Here is an 18,281-nt window from a genome sequence, read left to right as displayed (position 1 = left end):
CTCCGCGCCGCGACCGTTCGCCCGCGCGCGCCTGGGCGGAGCTCGCCGCCCCCCCCCCCCCCCCCCAACCCCGCGCCTTCGGGTGCGATCGGAGCGCTCGGCCCGGTTCGGTCGCTCTCGGGCATCTCCGTTCGGCCCGGGTGAGATCGGAGAGGACTTCGGCACGGCTCGGCTCTGCTCGTGCCCGCCTCAGGCCGCCTTCGGGCGCGATCGGAAAGGACTCGAGCGAGCTCGGGATTCTTCGCCCGCCCGGGCCCGGCGGCGCTCGGGCCCTGTTCGGGCGGGCTCGGGTTCGCCACCCGATCCGTCAGGTATCGCTTCGGGCCGCGCTTCGCCGCGGGCTCGGCCGCGTCCTGCCCGCGGATTGGCCAGGCGGCGGGGCAACGCGGGCCCCGCTCGTCGGGAGCCGTCGGACGAGGCCTCCGGAGACTCGGGCCGCTTCGGGCTCCGTCGGAAGCGGTTCGGGAGCGCCCGATCCCGCCCGGGAAAACGCGTTCGGAGCCGCTCGGCCGAGCTCGGCAGCGCTCGGAACCCGCCCGAGTGCGCCCCAGTGACCTCGGAGGAGCGGCTCCCCCCCACCCCCCGGCCCCTCCCGGCCCCTCCCCGGCAGCGGCCGGCGGGCGTGTGGCCCCGCCGGGGCGGGCTCGGCGCCCCTCGCCGGCCGGTCGCCTCGGATGGAGGACGCTGACTCGGCGGCGAAGCAGCTGGGCTTAGCGGAGGCGGCGGCGGCCGCGGTGGCGGCGGCCGCGGAAGGTCGCCAGCAGAAACAGCAGCAGCAGCAGCCGCCTCAAACGGCGGATTCGGAAGTAGAGCCGAAGCCCGAGGAGGAGGAGGCGGCGGCGCGGGTGACGGTGATGGCGGCCGATGCCCAGCACATCGAGATGGGAAGCGAGTCCCTGCCGAGCGCCGACGAGGCCGCCGCTGCCGCCGCCTTCGCAGGTCAGGGCGGGCGGAGTGCGCATGCGCAGCTCCCTCAGCCCCGGCGCCTCAGCGCGGACACGGCGACCGACAGACCCCGGCCCCGACCGACCCCCGGCCCCTGGAGCCCCCGCTGCAGCGCGGGGCGGGAGCCGGCAGCCCGGCCCGGGGCCGCGGGGCCTCTCCTCCGCCTTACAAACGCAGGGGTTTCAGCCCAGGGTGTCTGTAAGAGGGGCAGGTCCGAGCTGAGGCTCCAGTCAGTCCCCCACGCGTAGGAAAACACACGCTCCTCACTTTTACACGACACAAAACGTGCGAGATGCGCCTCGGAGCTGCTGTGGCCCGGTGACAAAGCGCCCCAGAACGTGCTGAGAGCAGGGTCTGAGAGCAGCAAGCCTGGGAGCCCCCCGTTCCCTGAGGGCTGTCTCCCTGTGAGCCTCACGCTGCTTTTCTCACCCTCACCCTGGGTGTGCTGCTGACCAAACGGAGGTTTCAGCCAGGGAAACACGCTGCAGGTCACAGGCGTGTGGCTGTGAGCCCGGGCAGCTTTAAACCCTCACACAGGTAAAAGCAGCTCAGGAGTGAATACACAGCAGAGCGACAGTCAGCTGTCCTCTGCATCTCCGTGTTTACCAGCCATCAAAGGCATCACAGTCCAGGGCTGAGTTTTAGCACAGACACAACGTTCATTTTTACCTTAGCTCATCACGTGCTGGTGGCTACTGTTCAGCTCTTGAGGAGGTTAAAAGCACTTAATAAAAGTCAGAATGCCTGTGTTTGTGACAACTTGAGGGTGCCACAAAACCCCACATTAATTGCCAGTAGGAAGGCTGAGGGAAATGCTGGGGGGGATTTTGATGTTAGTCTGTCTATCAGGCTCCCTGGGTGCAGCAGGAATTCACCCCGGTGTCTATTTCCCGTTCCAGAAGTCACCACAGTGACAGTGGCCAACGTCGGTGCCTCCGCAGACAACGTTTTCACCACGTCAGTGGCAAATGCAGCTTCGATTTCAGGACATGTGCTGGTGAGTCTGTCCTTTCATTGGGAGGCCTTAGCAAAGTCCCACGTGCTTTCCCTTACTGTGAACAAAGAGCTCGGTTTGTGTTGGAGCTGTGGTAAGGTCAGAGATGTGTTTCCATTGCAGTGCACAGGCTTTAAGCCACACAGCATTAGCTGTGGGACAAACCTTTTTGTTTTATCATGTGGAGAGTGTTTTTTAACCTTTCCAGCCTCATATACTCATTCTGTGATGACCTGGAACGTGTAACCTTTGAACTCGGTTCTCTGAAACCCCCACAACTAACCTAGCAACTGATTGGTACCTTCGTGAGAAGGTTTGGGGGACATACTGAAATACATTGGTATTTTGACTCTTGGTTTAACCTCTTTATTTCTTCTGTAGTCTGGGAGAACAGCCCTCCAAATCGGGGACAGCTTGAATACTGAAAAAGCCACCCTCATAGTGGTTCACACAGATGGCAGCATCGTGGAGACCACAGGGCTGAAGGGGCCATCAGCGCCCCTCACACCAGGTACGAGGCAGTCTGGCTTTGAAGTGACACCCTCACAGAGGGGATGCTCTTTGTCCACTTTAACTGTGCTTCTAGGATTCAGAACCATGATGTGTGTAATGTAATGCAGTTGCCTTCTGAGGATGATTTGCCCCTTCCTCACAGGATATTTCTTAGGAGTAGAACAGTTACTTTTTGGGGCGATTTCCTGGCAGATACGTGTTTAATCTTCTTTGCTCTAACCCTTTCCAATAAGCTTCTTGAAACATCTCACCTGCTGCTGGGCTGTCACATGCCTTTCTGCACCCAGCCCCAAGGCCAGGTGGATCACTTTCATACCGATCCTTTAAGTGTCCTGGTTCTGCACGTGGCTTCTCTTTGAAGGGTCCTTGAGCATAGTTGTATTTCCAGCTGTATTTCCATTCGGGCCGCTCGCTGAAGTGTCACAGTAGCTGGTGTCTGTTGTGAAGGTTTCGTTCCCGCCTGCTTGGCCGTTTCCTTTGTGGCCACAAGATGGCAAAGCTGAAACACAGAGTCACAGAATCCCTCGGGTTGGAAAGGAACCCGTGGAGATGATCCTGCTGCTCGGGGCGCTGAACCATATGGCTGATATCAGCCTCTGGGAGGGGGAAGATCCAGCCAGCTGCTCACACCACGGCACATTGCAGCTTCAGCGTTCAGTGCACCGCTGGAACTTGTTTCCTACGAGGCAGTTTGCTTCATTTTCAGTCATTTTGAGAATGTTCAAGCTGGCTTTTTTGTGCTGCCCCACGTAAATCACACGGCTGCAGGGAGGTGTCAGGTGCCGTGTCCCTAGCCCAGCTGAGCGTGTGAAGCTGCAGCCAGAGTGCTTGTTGGTTGCTGTCACCTTCCTCTTTTTTCGTTTTCAAAGGACCCCAGTCTCCTCCTACCCCTTTGACATCTGTCCAAGAGAAAACTGGCACCAAGTACAACTGGGACCCGTCGGTGTACGAGAACGAGCTCCCGGTGCGGTGCCGGAACATCAGTGGCATTCTGTACAAAAACAGACTCGGCTCAGGTAACACTCACCTTGGGTGTGGAGATGGGATGGCTCCTTCCCTTAGAAACACAGAATCACTTCGGTTGGAGAAGGCCTTGGAGCTGCTGGAGCCCACCCCCTGCCCAGCCCAGCACTGACCCACGGCCTCAGCACCTCAGCCCCACGGCTCTGGGGTCCCTCCAGGGCTGGGCACTGCCCCAGCTCCCTGGGCAGCCTGGCACAGGGGCTGACACCCCTTCAGGGAAACAGCTCTGCTCCAATCTCAGCCTCCCCTGGGGCAGCTTCAGGCCCTTTTCTCTCATCCCACCATCACTTGCTGCACACTGCTTTTAAGGGCTGTCCTCGTCCCTTTTGTTATTATTTTTCTCTTCTGTTTTCCTCTGTCTTCAGAAGCTTTTTAACTTCTTGAAGCTGTGAAGATACAGGCTGCTGTTGCAGCGAGTCTCCCCAGTAATAGGTTGCCTCCTGTAATGTTCTTTTTGTCTCAGAACTAGACCTGTGTTTCTACAAAGCTCTGCAGAATCCCTGCTGGAAGGGAAAATAAGAGAGCTGGTGTCCTAATGGGACTCCTTAGCTGCCTTAGCCCCTCCTCTCTGCTTTCCTCTCTGTGGGAAAGCTGAGGAAGCAGCAGCAGCAATGGTCTGTGTGTCAGCCTGAGACTGCACAGCACAGCACTTGCTTTGTGCACCCAGAGTTTTCTTCATGACCAGAAGGAGCAGATAAGTGCTGCAAATTACCATTCACAGTGCCTCTGCAAGAAAGACTGGTGGATGAGTAATTCCTTTCTAGCTTTTTGATGCATTGGTGAGGCCAACAGTTGGAGCTCTGTAAACATGCCCAGTCATTGTCACAGGCAAGATGGGCATGGTCAGCCCAGGGGGGTGAGAAGTGCGGGTGGGCACGCTTGGTGGTTGCCGTAGCTTAACCGCTGTTTCCCGCAGCACTGTCGGCATCTCCTCCTTTAGGAAAGTGGTGGAACGATTCTTAACCTTTACTAACCATTTCTTTCCTCTCTCTCATTTCAGGAGGCCGTGGTAGGTGCATTAAGCAAGGGGACAACTGGTACAGCCCCACGGAGTTTGAAGCTATGGCGGGACGAGCCAGCAGCAAAGACTGGAAGAGGAGCATCCGCTATGCTGGCCGGCCCCTGCAGTGCCTTATTCACGTAAGGTTAAGTTTGCTTCCTCCTTTCTGCTGGAAGGGGCAGGCAGAGTCGGGGCAGAGTGTGCCCAGCACTGCCCAAGCCCTGGCTGCTGCTGCCTTTGCAGGGTGATGTGGACAGAACCCTCGATTCGGTTGAGAATGGGTGAGAGGAAGAGAGAATCTCTTGAGAGAACCTCAAGAGGAATTTTCCTGGATGTGTTTCCAAATAACACAATGCTAATCTTGTTTGCACTTGCAAAGGGGTTACAGTTTGGGCAGGATAAAGTCCAGCCTTGGGCTGTATCACAGAGACTGAGAGGTGAGCTCTCACCCCTGACACCGTCATCTGATAACTCGGTCTGCTTGATGCTGTTTGCAGCTTGCACCATTTGTTGAGGATTGCTTTGGGTGCTTCCTGCAGTACCTGGGGCTCTCATGGAGAATTGGGCATTGCCATTAGGCTGACAGTTGATTTCTGCTTGGGCAGAAGCTTTATAAAGTCTCAGATGCCCATATCCCTCACCTTTTGGTTTGGAAATTGTTTGTTCTTCCTCCACTCTCCTCCCATCCCCTCACCATGCTGCAGGGGAGCTGGGCTCTTACCACACAGGGCCCCTGGGAAGGAGTGGGTGCATCTCTGTGGCAGCTGTCAGAAGCTTTTAGCAGGATAGTTGTGCTCTCAGTGGGTTTGGTGACTCTAGTGCTGACCTAGTAATCTTCTCGTTTCAGGATGGGATTTTAAATCCTCACGCTGCCTCTTGCACTTGTGCTGCCTGCTGTGATGACATGACTCTGGTGAGTTGTAGGGTTTGCATCCATTAGTTTAAAACCAGTCAGCCAAGCTGCCCCAGCCAGTCTGGGGGCAGGTCAGGGAATATTCACAAGCACTGTGGTCACAGCCCGTGCTGCACAGGGCAGGGGGTAAGGAGCTGCCAGGGCTCCTGCCTCAGTGAAAGTGGGCACTGACTTCTGCTTGTTGTTTGTTTGCTCTCTAAATAATGTAATTGTGGGAAGTGCCTTCTGAGGATGTCAAAGCTACTTGTGATTTTGGACATAATTCCATAGAATCACAGAATCGCAGCGTGGTGGGGGTTGGAAGGGACCTTTAGAGATCATCCAGTCCAGCCCCCCACCGTTTTTTGAGTTGGAAAAAAGGCTGTTACAGGGAAATAATGGAATGCCTGTGTTGGAACCTTATTGTCATGTGTAAGTGCTTGGGCTTGGTGGTTGGTTGGTTGGGTTTGGGATTGTTTGCTTCGTTGCATCAAAGATTGAAGTCCTGAAAGCAGAAGTCTTTAGCTTGAGGCAGGGGTTTACATTTCTTCTCTGCTATGAACTGGATGATTTGCTTGTTTCCCAGACTGAAACTAACTGCTTCCCGTCTCCTCCTCACTATTGTTGTCTTTTCTTTCACCACCTCGGCCAGCAGGCAATTATCTGCCCACTTCTGCTTCTTAAATAGTAAGGGGAAGAGGCTGAATCTGTGCTGCTTCAGCTGGAGGGAGCAGGGGGGTTGCACTGGATGACCTTTCAAGGTCCCTTCCGACCCTTCAGAGTCTCTGTGTGTAACTGTCATTTCTGACAGCTCTTTTGGTGTGGGGAAGTTGAAGGTTTTTGATCAATTGTGGCAGAGTGAACACCTTCCATGGGCACACGTGCTGCTCCTGGAAGGAGGAGAGCAGACCCCAAAGTCCCCAGAGAGGTGCCTCAGCTAATGCCTTTCCCCTTTTTCTTTTCCCTTCTCGGTGTGTTCTGCCCAGAGTGGCCCCATCAGACTCTTTGTGCCCTACAAAAGGAGGAAAAAGGACAATGAGATGGCTGCAGCTCCAGCGAAGAAGGAGTGCCCCAAAAACATCACTCTGCTTCCTGCCACAGCTGCTACTACATGTAGGTGCTTTGGTAAAGATCACTTCCCTTTTTAGATGAGGGATTGCCATGTTAGATGTTTCATGTCCAGCAGTGGCCCCTTGGAAACAGCCAGCTGAGGGAAACGTCCTTTCCTCTTGCCTCTTCCTTTTCCATGGGACAGTTTTGTTGGCTCAGGGTCTTTAGCTGATTTCCCTTCCTGTTTGGCTGACACTGGCACAGCGTTGCCACATTGGTGTTGGAAGTTGAGTGGGGAAGCAGGCAGCTCTAGGCCTCCAGGAGGCTCAGTCTTGAGCATCTTACCCTTTTGAAGTGAGCAGTAGGTTCCACACTTTGTTCTGAGGGAGGTCTGGATTTCATCTCCCCTGGTCTCTTAGCAGTACAGGGGGAGCTGAGTCCTGGCCTTGATCCACAGTGGGTCTCAGGTGGATTGTTTACAAATGACAAGTGAGAAACTTCCTCCTGTTAAACTTGGGTTGAAGGAAAGCTGGTCCTTCTCTGCTCTGCTGGAAATCCCCACCCCATCCCCTGGGCTTGGCTTGTGTCCTGTAGAAGCTGCTGGGGGCTGTGGAATGAGATTTGTGCTGTTTCTTGCAGTGCATCGAAAAGTAAGCTCTAAGCAGCTGGAATGCAATCCACAGCCTGAAAGTTGTTAATGGAAGAGGCAGAAGGTGATGCTTTCATCTGCAGGTTCCTCTCTAACGTTCAGGGCTTGCTTTGTCCCTGCTTTTAATTGTCAAACCATCTGTGTGAGAGCAGGAATTAATTTGCAGGCTCCTGCAGCTCACACATTCCCAGCACATTGATGTGTCCCCCTGCTCTCATCTCACCAGCAGCACCTGGGTGGCAACATTACAAAGTGAACCGAGGAGGAAGCCACAGAAGTCCAAAACAGAACAGCCAAAAGTCAGATTAGAGGAGCAGCTGCAGCAGCAAGGCAAATACACACAGATTCTGTGGAGCTTTAGGGGTTTTCTTATCCCCCAGTCTGTGTCAGTGCTGTGAGGCTGCACATCTGCTCATGCTGGCAGTGGGGTAGAGGTGGACTCCTCTTGGTAGCAGCCACACGAATCTGTAGCCTCAGTGTCTGTGTGATGTGCCCCAGAGTCAGCCCCATTGCCAGCTTAGTGGGGCCAAATTAATGAATTGTCCTTTTAAAAGGGTTTCAAACATCTTGGAGCCTTCCAGGTGTGTTCATCCAGAAGGATTCTGTTCCTTGCATTGTTACATCACCCTGTGTAGAGAGACAGCTAAAACTGTCCAGCTGACCAAGCTGTCACACAGTCAGCTGTAATCACAGGGGGTTTTAATGTCCCTTTGAGCAGTGAGGTCTGCTCTTGCTGGAGTTGTTCAGGGTCAGCCAGAAGCTGCTGGGTTTTGTGGCCCTGCTGAGCCTTCCTGGTAGGTGTTCAGTTCTTGCTCGTTGAGAAGGTGGTGAATTGAGAGGCAGGGTGTTGTGAGGGAACATTCTGGCCTCTTACACCCAGAGAATGAGCAGAGAGGCCCACAGGAGACCAGTGGTGCCTCGGGGAGCCAGGTTAGGGCTTGTCACCCCATTTCCAGTGGCACTGGGATCCCAGCTTTGGGTACCGCAGGCTTTTTACTGCTCTGCGAGTTCTCTGACCTGGGATGATTCAGAACAGGGATGTCAACAGCTAACCAACTGAGGCCTCTGTGCAGTGCTAACTGTGAAAGTGCTTCTACTGTCTGCAGTCACCGTGACTCCCTCTGGACAGATCACAACCTCTGGGGCTCTCACCTTCGACCGCGCCTCCACCGTGGAAGCCACGGCCATCATCTCGGAAAGTCCCTCCCAGGGGGACGTTTTCACTGGAGCCACTGGTAAGAGCCCAGGTCTGTGTGTGTTAGACATCAGGAGAGGGAGGAAAAAGGGGTTTGGATGCCCCATTGCTTTAGGGGGAAGCATCTTGAATGCTGCAGGAAGGATTTGTCTCTCAAGAGCTTACAGAGAGACTACATCGGCCCCTGTCCTCCCTTCAAAGTGATTTCAGCAGCTTGAAATATCACCAGCTGCTCATGTGCACCTCTGGTGATTTCTAGGCTTTTCTGGTCATCTCTGTCATCTCTTTCACTTCTCCTTTGTCCTAAAATACTGCCAAAAAAGAAGAGCAAAGGAGCTGAGTGTTGGAGCTTGGTGGGGAATGCTGAATGAAGGGTGGGAAATGCTGAATGAAGGGTGGCAAGGGCTGAATGAAGGGTGGGGAATGCTGAATGAAGGGTAGGGAATGCTGAATGAAGGGTGGGGAATGCTGAATGAGGGTGGCAAGGGCTGAATGAGTGCTGGGAAACAGCAGGATAGGTGCAACAAAATGCAGGACACAGTTCTTTGGGCTGCATTGATGCAGGGGGTTGTGAGGGCTGCTGAGGGAACCTTCCTGCTCTGAGCAGCTTGGTTTGCAGCCCTGTGGTTATCACACCCCTGGGGGTGTGCAGAGGGAAGGCAGCCTTTGCTCTTAAAAGTGAGAGCAGAGAGAGGTGAGATCAGCCCAGGGTCTCCTTGCTGGCTGTGTAAGGTCACTGTTTCCCATTTGCAACCCTTGGAAGGATCATAAAGCATAGAAACCTGTACTAAATGTGAAACAAGGTGGGTGGAAGGAGCCCAGGGAGCCTGGGAGCTGAGTTCCACAGTGGTTCCTAATGGCCTTGTTCTCCTGCAGTTCAGGACACCAACGTGCAGCAGCCGTGCAGGGTCAGTCACCCAGAGCCTCACTACCCCAGTTACCAGGACAACTGCCAGATCTCCCCTTTCCCTGAGGCTGCACTGCCAACATCTCATCCCAAAATCGGTAGGTTCTCCGTGGGACACTGAGAGCTGCACTTGAATTTACCCTCTTTAAACCTCCTTCCTCAGCAAAGGGAAAGATTGGCACAGGAGGCTAAAGTTTGTTCTCCTTTGCTGATGAGTTTTGCTCTTGGGAAGGTTGGGACAAGCAGATTTCCTGCTCTGCAGGGAGTTTTTCACTGTGTTACTGAGAACTTTGGTTTGCTGGCTTCTGCCAGAGGAGGCTGTTGTGATCCTGCTTCCTGCAGCACCCTGCCTTTCCTAAGGCTTTTGGCACTGCTTGGACACTGTGGCCAAATGGTTGTGGAGCTTTTGATCCGAGGACACCACATCTGTTTGCCACAGATGCTTTTTCTAACAGCCTCCACGTCTCTGCCTGAGTCCACTGACATGCTGGAGGCAGTTTGGGGCAGGTTTGGTGTGCTGTCTCTTCAAATGCCATTGCAGTGTGGTAGGTTAATGGCATTTGTAGAGCTGACTAATGCATTAAGTGAGCTACAGTGCTGTTGGAGTGTTGCCTGGACTGACAGAAAGCTGTGGAAGGGGTGAAGGATCTGGAACTGCAAGCTTGGAGTGCTGCTCCTGCTTCGTGTGCTGGACAGGAGATGGAGCAGGGCATCACCTGCCCCTGGCTGGCTGATGGGTTGGGCCATTTCCAGGCCTTTTACTTCTCTAATCTCCATGGTTCTGTGGAGTTACTCTGATCCTTGCTGCTCTTGCTGATGCTGAGGAGCTGTAAGATGGGCCCCTGTTACAGTTCTCTCTAAGCATCAAGGAAAGATGCTGGTATCAGGTAGCACTGTGTCTCTCTGTGCAGCCTGAGCTCTGTCCTCAACCTCTGTCCTCCCCTCTGCAGACCTTGTCTTTGCTTACCCAGAGCACCACAGCACATTCCTGCTCAGCCCAGGATGAAATGGGTTTGAAGTCTTGGATCTTGGTGTTACTAATTAAACACTGGGCTTGGTTTTTGCCACCCCCCCAGTGAATTCTTTCCCTTGACTGATAGACCTGTGCCAAAATGAGGGGTTGGAAGCAATTCCTGGCAGATAACTTATCAAATACCAGCTGGGATAAATATTGTGGTGGAAGTGCAGCAGTGGGAAAGGCACTTCTGCAAACAGCTACCCATAAAAGGCTGCTTTATCTCGTGCTCCTATCTAAGTGCAAATAGTTCTGTGCCAGTCATGTGCAAATGGCTTGGAATGACGTTTAATTAAGGGCTGTTGAGCACAGAATGTGTCTCTTCCCCTGTGGTGAACTTGCAGTGCTGGTGGTCAGCACATGCTCTGCCGGGCTTTCAGTCTCGTTCTCTCTCTCTGAGTCCATGCTGGCTCCTTTCAGCTTCTGCTGTTTGCATGAAAAACTACTGGGTATGGCTGGAGTCAAAGTGTTAATGCACCCAAATGAATTGCTGCCTTGGGAGATAATGGGTGCAGTCTTGCAGGAAGGCGTGTTTGTGTGCAGGTGCTGTGCTAAGGATTGGTTCCCTGGGACCTGCAGCCTGGCACAGGATGCTCTCTTGGCCTCTTGCTGCTCAGGACAGTATTTACAGCTGATTTTTTCCAGGACAGTGTGCACAGTTGGATGTTATGTACCATCTGAAGTGCAGTCCTTGGGGTTTTTCCCTGACTGGGGGGTTTGTTGTGCTGTGGTTTTACCCAGGCTGTGCAGTTTGCTGTTCTGTGCCCTCACCCTTCATTCAGTGAGGGGTTTGGGGCTTGTTCCTGCTGTTCCTTTTGGAGCTGCCTTAGACCAGTGTGCTGAGATCTGCAGTGACATCCCAAACTGATAATGAAGTAAATGAGGACAAATGCCTTTCAGACAGCTCAGGCTGTAGGTTTTGTTCTAGAGCTCCCTGTTTGGTAAGTTTGTTAACTCTGGTTCCAAGGAGAAGAATCTGCCCCCAGTTATGGTCCGTTTGCATGTGAACAATGGGAGAAGCAGCTGCCCTGTAATGCTGGAGATGGGAGCTGGAGCAATGCCTCTCCCAGGACCCTGGCAGGATGCAGAACTTAACAGGCTCAGCCCTTCCAAAGTTACATTCCTGTCTGCACTTGCTGTTTCTCTGGGGGCAGCAGCATCCTCAGCTGGGATGATCCTGTGAGATGGTTGTGTGAATGTGTCACTCTCCATGCAAAAATGAAGGGAGTGAATGAGCTGTGGGATCCTGGCACACCACCAGCTCTTCCCCTGACAATGCACAGCTGCCCAGGAAGGAGGGTGGTTTCTGAGCCTGTGACACCTTCCAGGAGAGTGTGGTTTGGTTACCGGGACAGTTGAGCTTCCTTCTGGTGGCCTCCTACAAGCTCCAGTTGGTTAATAGTAATTAACAATAGCACTAATTATGGTTAGGATATGAAAAAGTAAAGCATCACCTCTCTTAGTGATAGCTGAGGAGTCCCTGAGTGAAGTCACTGCTTAGCTGTGCCTCCAGGGGTGAGTTCCTGCAGCAACAGCAGGCTCAGGAGCACCTGTGCTCAGTCCTCCAGGCCTGAGAGTGCCCCACGGGCTCCTTCTGTGCAGGCAGCTCTGTGGAGCTGAAGCTCAGCAGCACTGGAAGGCTTTTGCAGACCATATTTTGTTTAAGAAGCAACCAAACAATGCAACAAGAGGATAACCCATCAGGAAACATCCCCCACTCAGGGGCTGGGAAGTGCCCTTATTGTCTGTGTGCTCTTCACCCTCAGTGCTAACGTCCCTGCCTGCCCTGGCAGTGCCCCCTTCCACCCCCACCAAAGCCATATCCCCCTCGGTGGTGAATGGGCTGGAGGTGACAGAGCAGAGGAGCTGGCTCTACCTGGAGGAGATGGTCAATTCCCTGCTCAGCACTGCCCAGCAGCTGAAGACCCTCATCGAACAGGCCAAGCAAGCCAGCTCGTCCTTCCGCGAGGCTGCCGTCACCCAGGCCAAGATCCAGGCCGACGTGGAGAGGAAAGAGGTAACTCTGCCAGAGGGAGGAGGGGGGAAGGCTCAGCCCTGGGCATGTGTTTTGGCTGAGCAACAGACAGTGGTACTGCCCCTGGCTCTAGGAGTGGTTGCCCTTAGGGGTTGTTTCTCGGTGTCATGAGAGCGGCATTACTGAGAGAAGCCTTTGCCAGTTACTTCTTACCATAGGGAAAAGACTGGAGTGCTGTGGGATTCCCAAGTGGTGTCCTGACACACACAGACTCTGTGTCTGTCCCAGGCTGTCCTGGCTGCCAGCCTTACACTGGGGAGCTGTGGGCCCTGACTCTGGGTGCAGGGGAGATGGGGAGCGTTCAGCCCTGTGCAGCCGTCAGCACGGCCGTCAAAGAGGCTCTCAGTGGCCCAAGGAGGCTTTCAGTGGCCCCAAGAGGCAGAGGGATAAGAACAGCAAGCTGTGGAGATTTGGGGGAAGGTAACAGTAACATGTAGGGGTGTCTCACTGAGCACTGTGTGGGCAGAGCCAGAGGGCTCACTGTGGGGAGACAGAGGGAGTGAAACGTGGGGTGTCTGTCAGCAGGTTTCAGGGGCTGAGAGCTGCTGTGGCTCTGATGAGGACAGTGGTGGCTGCACTTTCTCTTGGTGCCTTTCTCATCAGCAGTCTCCCTGGGAAACAGGAGAGGCCACACTTGCAGAGGATGGAGTCTGGTGGTGGGAAGGGGTTGAGTTCTAGAGCTTTCTCAGAAGTGGGGCTGAGCTGCTGCTCACTGATGTGCCTGATTCTCTCCAGAATCAAGGTAATTTTCTTCCTGGCAGGACTGGTTCTTGGGCCAGAGACCACATCTTGAATTTACCAGTGGATTCTCTTGTCTTCACAAGAATGCTCATGGCTTGGACACAAGTTTGGTTTATGAAACAGTCCTTTTGGAGTGTCCACACAGGTGATGCACACTCTGCCTGCGTGGTGCTGGGGGTGATCTGCCTGTGTGTTCTCTTGCCCATGAGCCTGGCTGTGCCTGTTTGTCACACAGTGGCAGAGCCCAGTCCCAGCCCTGGCAGTCTGCACTGAGAACCTTCCTTGCTGCCTTCAGCTCCCTGGAGCTTTTGAATGGGGATTTGTGTTGTGGTGAATATGAAGGGTTTGGAGGTTGTGGTTTCACAGGAGAATAGACACTGTGGTGGCAGATCACAGAGACACTTGTCAATTAAAGCCTTTAATCCCCTTACATGCTGGGTCACACTCACTCCTGGATAAGCCTGCTTTGCCTGAGGGTGAGGGCTTTTTGGGCTTTTTAACTGTTCTCAAGATATTTAAAGCAAGGTTAGAACAGAATCACTTTGGGTTTGGATTCCTTTGGTTTCAGACTCCTGTCTCCTTGCTGAGTGTGGCAAGGCAATAGGTGAGGCAGCACCTGGTTGGACTTGAACTGGCTTGAAGTAAATGTGCAGCACTCCTCAGATGTGTTTAAAAGTCACCTCCAGAGGACTGCTTAGTGCAAACAGGCACTGAAAGGCCTTTCCTGCTTCTGCTGAAAGGAGGAATCATGGCAATGTAACAAGTCTGGTGTGTTTCTCCTTGCAGCAATATCAGAACCAGCTGTTTCAGCAAACAGAAGATGTGGATGGGAAGACAGAAATGATCATCAAGGTAAGCTGGGGATGCCTCCTCTTCTGTGAAGTGTCCTTTGTTCTGTGTCTCTTTCCATTGAAAGATGCAGAGGGTTTGATTATTGCTACAGAAGCTCCAGGGCTTTGGGATCCCTTCAGGGCTGGGCACTCCCCCAGCTCCCTGGGCAGCCTGGCACAGGGGCTGACACCCCTCTCAGGGAAACAGTTCTGCCTCAGCTCCAACCTCAGCCTGCCCTGGGGCAGCTGCAGCCCCTTTCCTCTTGTCCCAAGGCTCTGTTCCAGGAAAGCATGTTCCCTTCCCCAAGCCTTCCAGCTCCTCACAACCCTGTACTGTCATCTCACAGGTCAGTCAGCCTCACTCCCCTGTTGCAGCTCTGATGGGTGGCTGCCACCGAGGTGGGACAGGGAGGAAACTGGAGTTTGGATTTGAAACCAGTGAGGTGGTTTTCAAGCCTGGGTGGCTCCCTCTGGCTTCACAATTGGAGTGCAAGCTGTCTTAGCTCAGGACAGCTGTGTGTGTTACACAATCTTTACAAGACCTCTAGGTCCAACTGCACACCCTGTGCATTTTCAACTTCTCCCAACACCATATGGATTAGGAGCAGCCTCACTCAAGTATCCCTTTGGGAGCAGCTTTAAGCCCCTTGGCAGCCTGAATCCCCAGCTGTGCATCGGGATCCAGCCACAGCTCAGTGTGTAGGTCCCTCGGTGGGACGGGAGCAGATGCTGTGAGGAGCTGGGTGTTACCCAGGGTGCTGATCCTGAGGTTGGTTGTGCTCAGAGGGGAGGAGCTGGTGGAAGTGAAGCTGCCTGGGATGCTTTCACAGCCTCTCACAGCCTCAGGCTGCTGCTAATGGTTTGTCAGTAGTTTCACAGGGTGGGAGCAGGATGCTCTGTGAAGTGCTTATTTTTGTGGGAGTTCAATGATGCTTCCACCCAAACACACAGGGTGTGTGAATTGATGTCACTGGTAGGAGATGAAAGCCATACACACAGGAACATCCCATAAAAAGGAGGTGTGATTGCTCATCTACATACCCTATGCAGTCTTACTCCTAGGCTTTAAGTCCTTGCTCCTGGTTAGAGCCTCCTGAATTCTACTCCTCTCCTGTTTCCCTCCTGGGACGCTGCTGTGGCAAAGGAACAGGCCTACTCAGCCCAGAGCCTCAAATCCCCTTTCCTCTCTAAAACCAGGGGAACATTAAACTGAAGGGTCTCATCCTTCTCCCTGTTATCCTTGCTCAGACCCTCTGTCAGACACAGGATTATCAACCAAACCAGGCCACCAACCACAGCTGCCTTTAAAGCTTTGCACTGGAGCTGAGCTGGGAGTGTGGGGATGGGTGCCCTTGGCTCACAGTGGCTGGGGGTGGTCTGTGCCACCAGGATGGATTTTCCACTCAGTATCTCAGCACTCAGTATCTCACCTGCAGCTTTGAAGGGTGTCTTGCCCACCAGGAAGGAACACAGGGATGCATTCTGTTCTGCAGAGTGCCCCTGGTGAGGTGGTGAGCAGAGTGAGTCCCTGAGGGCACGTGCAGAAGCCCCTGGGCCTGTTTGGTTTGTGTGCTGGGAAATGGGGGCTGAAGCCCTGCAGGACACGGTGTGTTTGGCTTCCCTGGTCTCGCTGTGGCCGTTTCCCCTCTGACACGGTCACTGTGCTGTCCCTTCCCACAGCAATCCTGTGTCAACTGCGGCCGGGAGGCCACCAACGAGTGCACAGGCTGCCACAAGGTCAACTACTGCTCCACCTTCTGCCAGAGGAAGGTATGAGCTCGTTTGGGAGCTGCTGGTGCTGTCTGGGAAGGGCTGGGTGACCCTGGGGACCAGTTAGCTGGCAGCACTTGTGCAACCCTTCCCTGCTGCTTCCTGGGAGGCTGAACACTCCCCAGTACCTGTGCTCCTGCTCCATCACACAGTCTCTCTCTCTCCTGCTGTTGTTTGTGATGCTACAGATGACACAGTGGGACAGACTGTAAGGTTTTGAATGTGGGAACAGGTCTGAGGAAGCTGCTGTGCTCTGTGTTTCACACAGGCTCCTCACACAGCCCCTTGGCACCTGCTGCAGAGGGAAGGGTTGTTCAGTGGAGCAGGGCTCCAGCTCTGCAGGCTGGTCAGCTTTGGGCTCAGTCCAGGTGCACGCTGTAGCTCAAGGACTTGGACACTTTCCTGTTGCATAATTGTGGCTGAATTCCCTCTCTGCTGAGCAGAAAGGTTAAAACTCCACAGAAGGGACAAATGCTGCTTGCAGAGAATCACAGTCTGCCTGCCACCTCCCTGGGCATCTCGGGGATGAGGCCACCCTCTCGTCCTCAGAACAAAGGGCACTGGGAAATGGCACCAGTCACCTTTTGTCCCTCTCCTGCACAGCTTGTCCCTTGTAAGGGGACATCTGCCCATGCCTGGAGCTGGTGCCCTGCTCTGGGAGGGGTGGGGGGGGATATGAAAGTGCTTGTCCCAAGGGCTTCCTTGGGATTGCCCCTGCTTTGTGAGCTGCCATGTGGCACCTCTGGGCTGTGCCAGGCAGAGCAGCAGCCAGCCTTGGGAGGAGCTGCGCTCCCCTCCTGGCCACTGCTGCTCATCCAGGCTGGCCCTCAGCACTCAGAGGGTTTGAGGCAAGGGTCTGGTTTAAGCAATTTGCCACGACCTGACATCAGTGTCCCAGATGGGTTTTTGGGACTGGCCCATGTGTGGATCCTTTCCTGTCCACTGCCCATTAACCGTGTCACTGAGCAGCCGGGACCTGCCGCTGCCCACCCGCGCCGCAGCGGCTCCTCCGGGGAGCCCTTCCCCTCACAGCCTGTCCCCCTGCTCTCTCCTGGCAGGACTGGAAGGACCACCAGCACATCTGTGGGCAGTCAGCCACGGTGACAGTGCAGGCTCAGGAGGTGCACGTCCCTGACAGCGTGATGGAGAAGGTGCCCGTGTGAGCAGCAGCACCCAGGGGCTCCCCTTTGCCAGCCACACTCTGCTCGCTGCCAGTCTTGACAGGCTTTGTGATACTGTGACGGCACTTGCCAACTCCCAGCCCTCTCCCAAAACTCTGAGGAAGGCAGAGACTCTGACAACCTCCCCTGGAAACAACAAACCCTGCCAGCTGCAGCCAGGAGCCACCCTCAGCCTCGGGAAGCTCCGACTCTGCCAGGCTGGTTGGAGCCTCCATGCTGTGGGTTGCAGCCACCTCCTCATCTCTATCGAGATGGGCCTAAAGCAGTGGCTGCAGTGACACTTGCCAGTGTCTCCTCTCCCTGTGCCTCCCTACCTCTTGTTTTAAAAGGAAGAAGCAAACCTTCAGGTGGGTTATTTAATGGCCTCCAGACGGTCAGTACAAGTTCTCACTTTGCCAGTGGAAGGACTTTTCCCCCCCGTGTTCCCTCTGTGCTGGACAAATTGGAACACGAAGGAGCTTCTGCACTTGAACAGAAGTGAAAAATAACCCTGTTGTTAAATAAAATGCCATGCCAACACCAGTGTGATGCCACAGGCAGGGGCAGGAGTGGGGGTGCTGGCAGCTGCTGGAGCTGCACTCAGGGTCACTACACAGCCTGTGCTTACAGGCACTGCACTTACACAGCCTGTGCTTACACACCCTGTGCTTACAGGCATTGCATTTATAGGCACTGCACTTACACACCCTGTACTTACAGGCATTGCATTTATAGGCACTGCACTTACACACCCTGTACTTACAGGCATTGCATTTATAGGCACTGCACTTACACAGCCTGTGCTTACAGGCACTGCACTTACACAGCCTGTGCTTACACAGCCTGTGCTTACAGGCATTGCATTTATAGGCACTGCACTTACACACCCTGTGCTTACAGGCATTGCATTTATAGGCACTGCACTTACACAGCCTGTGCCTTCAGGCATTGCATTGACAGGCACTGCACTTGCACACCCTGTGCTTACCCAGCCTGTGCTTCCAGGCATTGCACTTGCACACACCCCTCTGCAGAGTGGGATGGTGCAGGGGGGCAGGTGAGGTCCCTTCCCTGGCTGTAGCATCCCACCTGGCCAGAATCAGAGCTGATCAAGCCCCAGGGGTGAGCAGCTGAGTGCAGCCCTGTCACTGCCTTTGAGTAGCTGCTGATTAAGTGGTGAGCACTAGGAAGTTGCTTCATTCACTGACACAACATCATTTAATTATTAAGGTACTTTAATAATTGAGGCTAATCAGGCCCCATTAGTTGTTTCTGAAGATGAGTGCCCCAGGCTGGAGCAGTCTCAGCAGCCACACACACCTCTGGCTGGGGTTTTCTTAGCCTTGGCCAGAACACTGGTGAGGGGCTACTGCTCCTGGCTGGTTCCTTGCACCAGTTTGTGTTGGTGGGTGAGGGTTGTTCAGTCCACGAGCCAAGAAAGGGCACCTGAGCTGAGCCAGAGGGACCCAACCCATCACCAAAATGCTGCCAAAGGAGAAAGTTCCAGCTGGAGTTACAGGAAAGTCTCTGTGAAGGAAACACTCTCCAGTGGAGCAGCCAGC

General features: G+C 54.2%; 1 protein-coding gene across 2 annotated transcripts; it reads left to right on the top strand.

Annotated features, from left to right (window-relative positions):
• Positions 1 to 81: 81 nt before the first annotated feature.
• DEAF1 (DEAF1 transcription factor) lies at positions 82 to 17,250 on the top strand. 2 transcript variants are annotated; one of them, XM_062000611.1, is made up of 13 exons: positions 82 to 939; positions 1,845 to 1,942; positions 2,321 to 2,450; positions 3,322 to 3,468; positions 4,476 to 4,615; positions 5,323 to 5,388; positions 6,354 to 6,480; positions 8,173 to 8,301; positions 9,138 to 9,266; positions 11,950 to 12,200; positions 13,746 to 13,811; positions 15,470 to 15,559; positions 16,618 to 17,250. In XM_062000611.1, exons 1-13 carry the CDS (start codon positions 675 to 677, stop codon positions 16,720 to 16,722), a joined length of 1,743 nt encoding a protein of 580 aa, XP_061856595.1. In that variant the 5' UTR covers positions 82 to 674; the 3' UTR covers positions 16,723 to 17,250. The 2 variants fall into 2 exon arrangements, with proteins under 2 accessions (XP_061856595.1, XP_061856594.1); XM_062000610.1 differs by having other exon boundaries at positions 8,140 to 8,301.
• The last annotated feature ends 1,031 nt before the right edge of the window (positions 17,251 to 18,281 follow it).

The sequence above is a fragment of the Colius striatus genome, chromosome 7 (genome assembly GCF_028858725.1).
Source record: "Colius striatus isolate bColStr4 chromosome 7, bColStr4.1.hap1, whole genome shotgun sequence".
Classification (NCBI taxonomy): domain Eukaryota; kingdom Metazoa; phylum Chordata; class Aves; order Coliiformes; family Coliidae; genus Colius; species Colius striatus.
The sequence above is the reverse complement of the archived record's forward strand: the minus strand, read 5'-3'. Positions and strand labels throughout refer to the sequence as shown.

Excerpts from the sequence above, each read along its gene's own strand:
- DEAF1 (XM_062000610.1), top strand. The coding sequence starts at position 675 with ATGGAGGACGCTGACTCGGCGGCGAAGCAGCTGGGCTTAGCGGAGGCG. Across the intron at positions 1,943-2,320 it reads CGATTTCAGGACATGTGCTG|TCTGGGAGAACAGCCCTCCA; the intron begins GTGAGTCTGTCC and ends TTTCTTCTGTAG. Across the intron at positions 8,302-9,137 it reads CGTTTTCACTGGAGCCACTG|TTCAGGACACCAACGTGCAG; the intron begins GTAAGAGCCCAG and ends GTTCTCCTGCAG.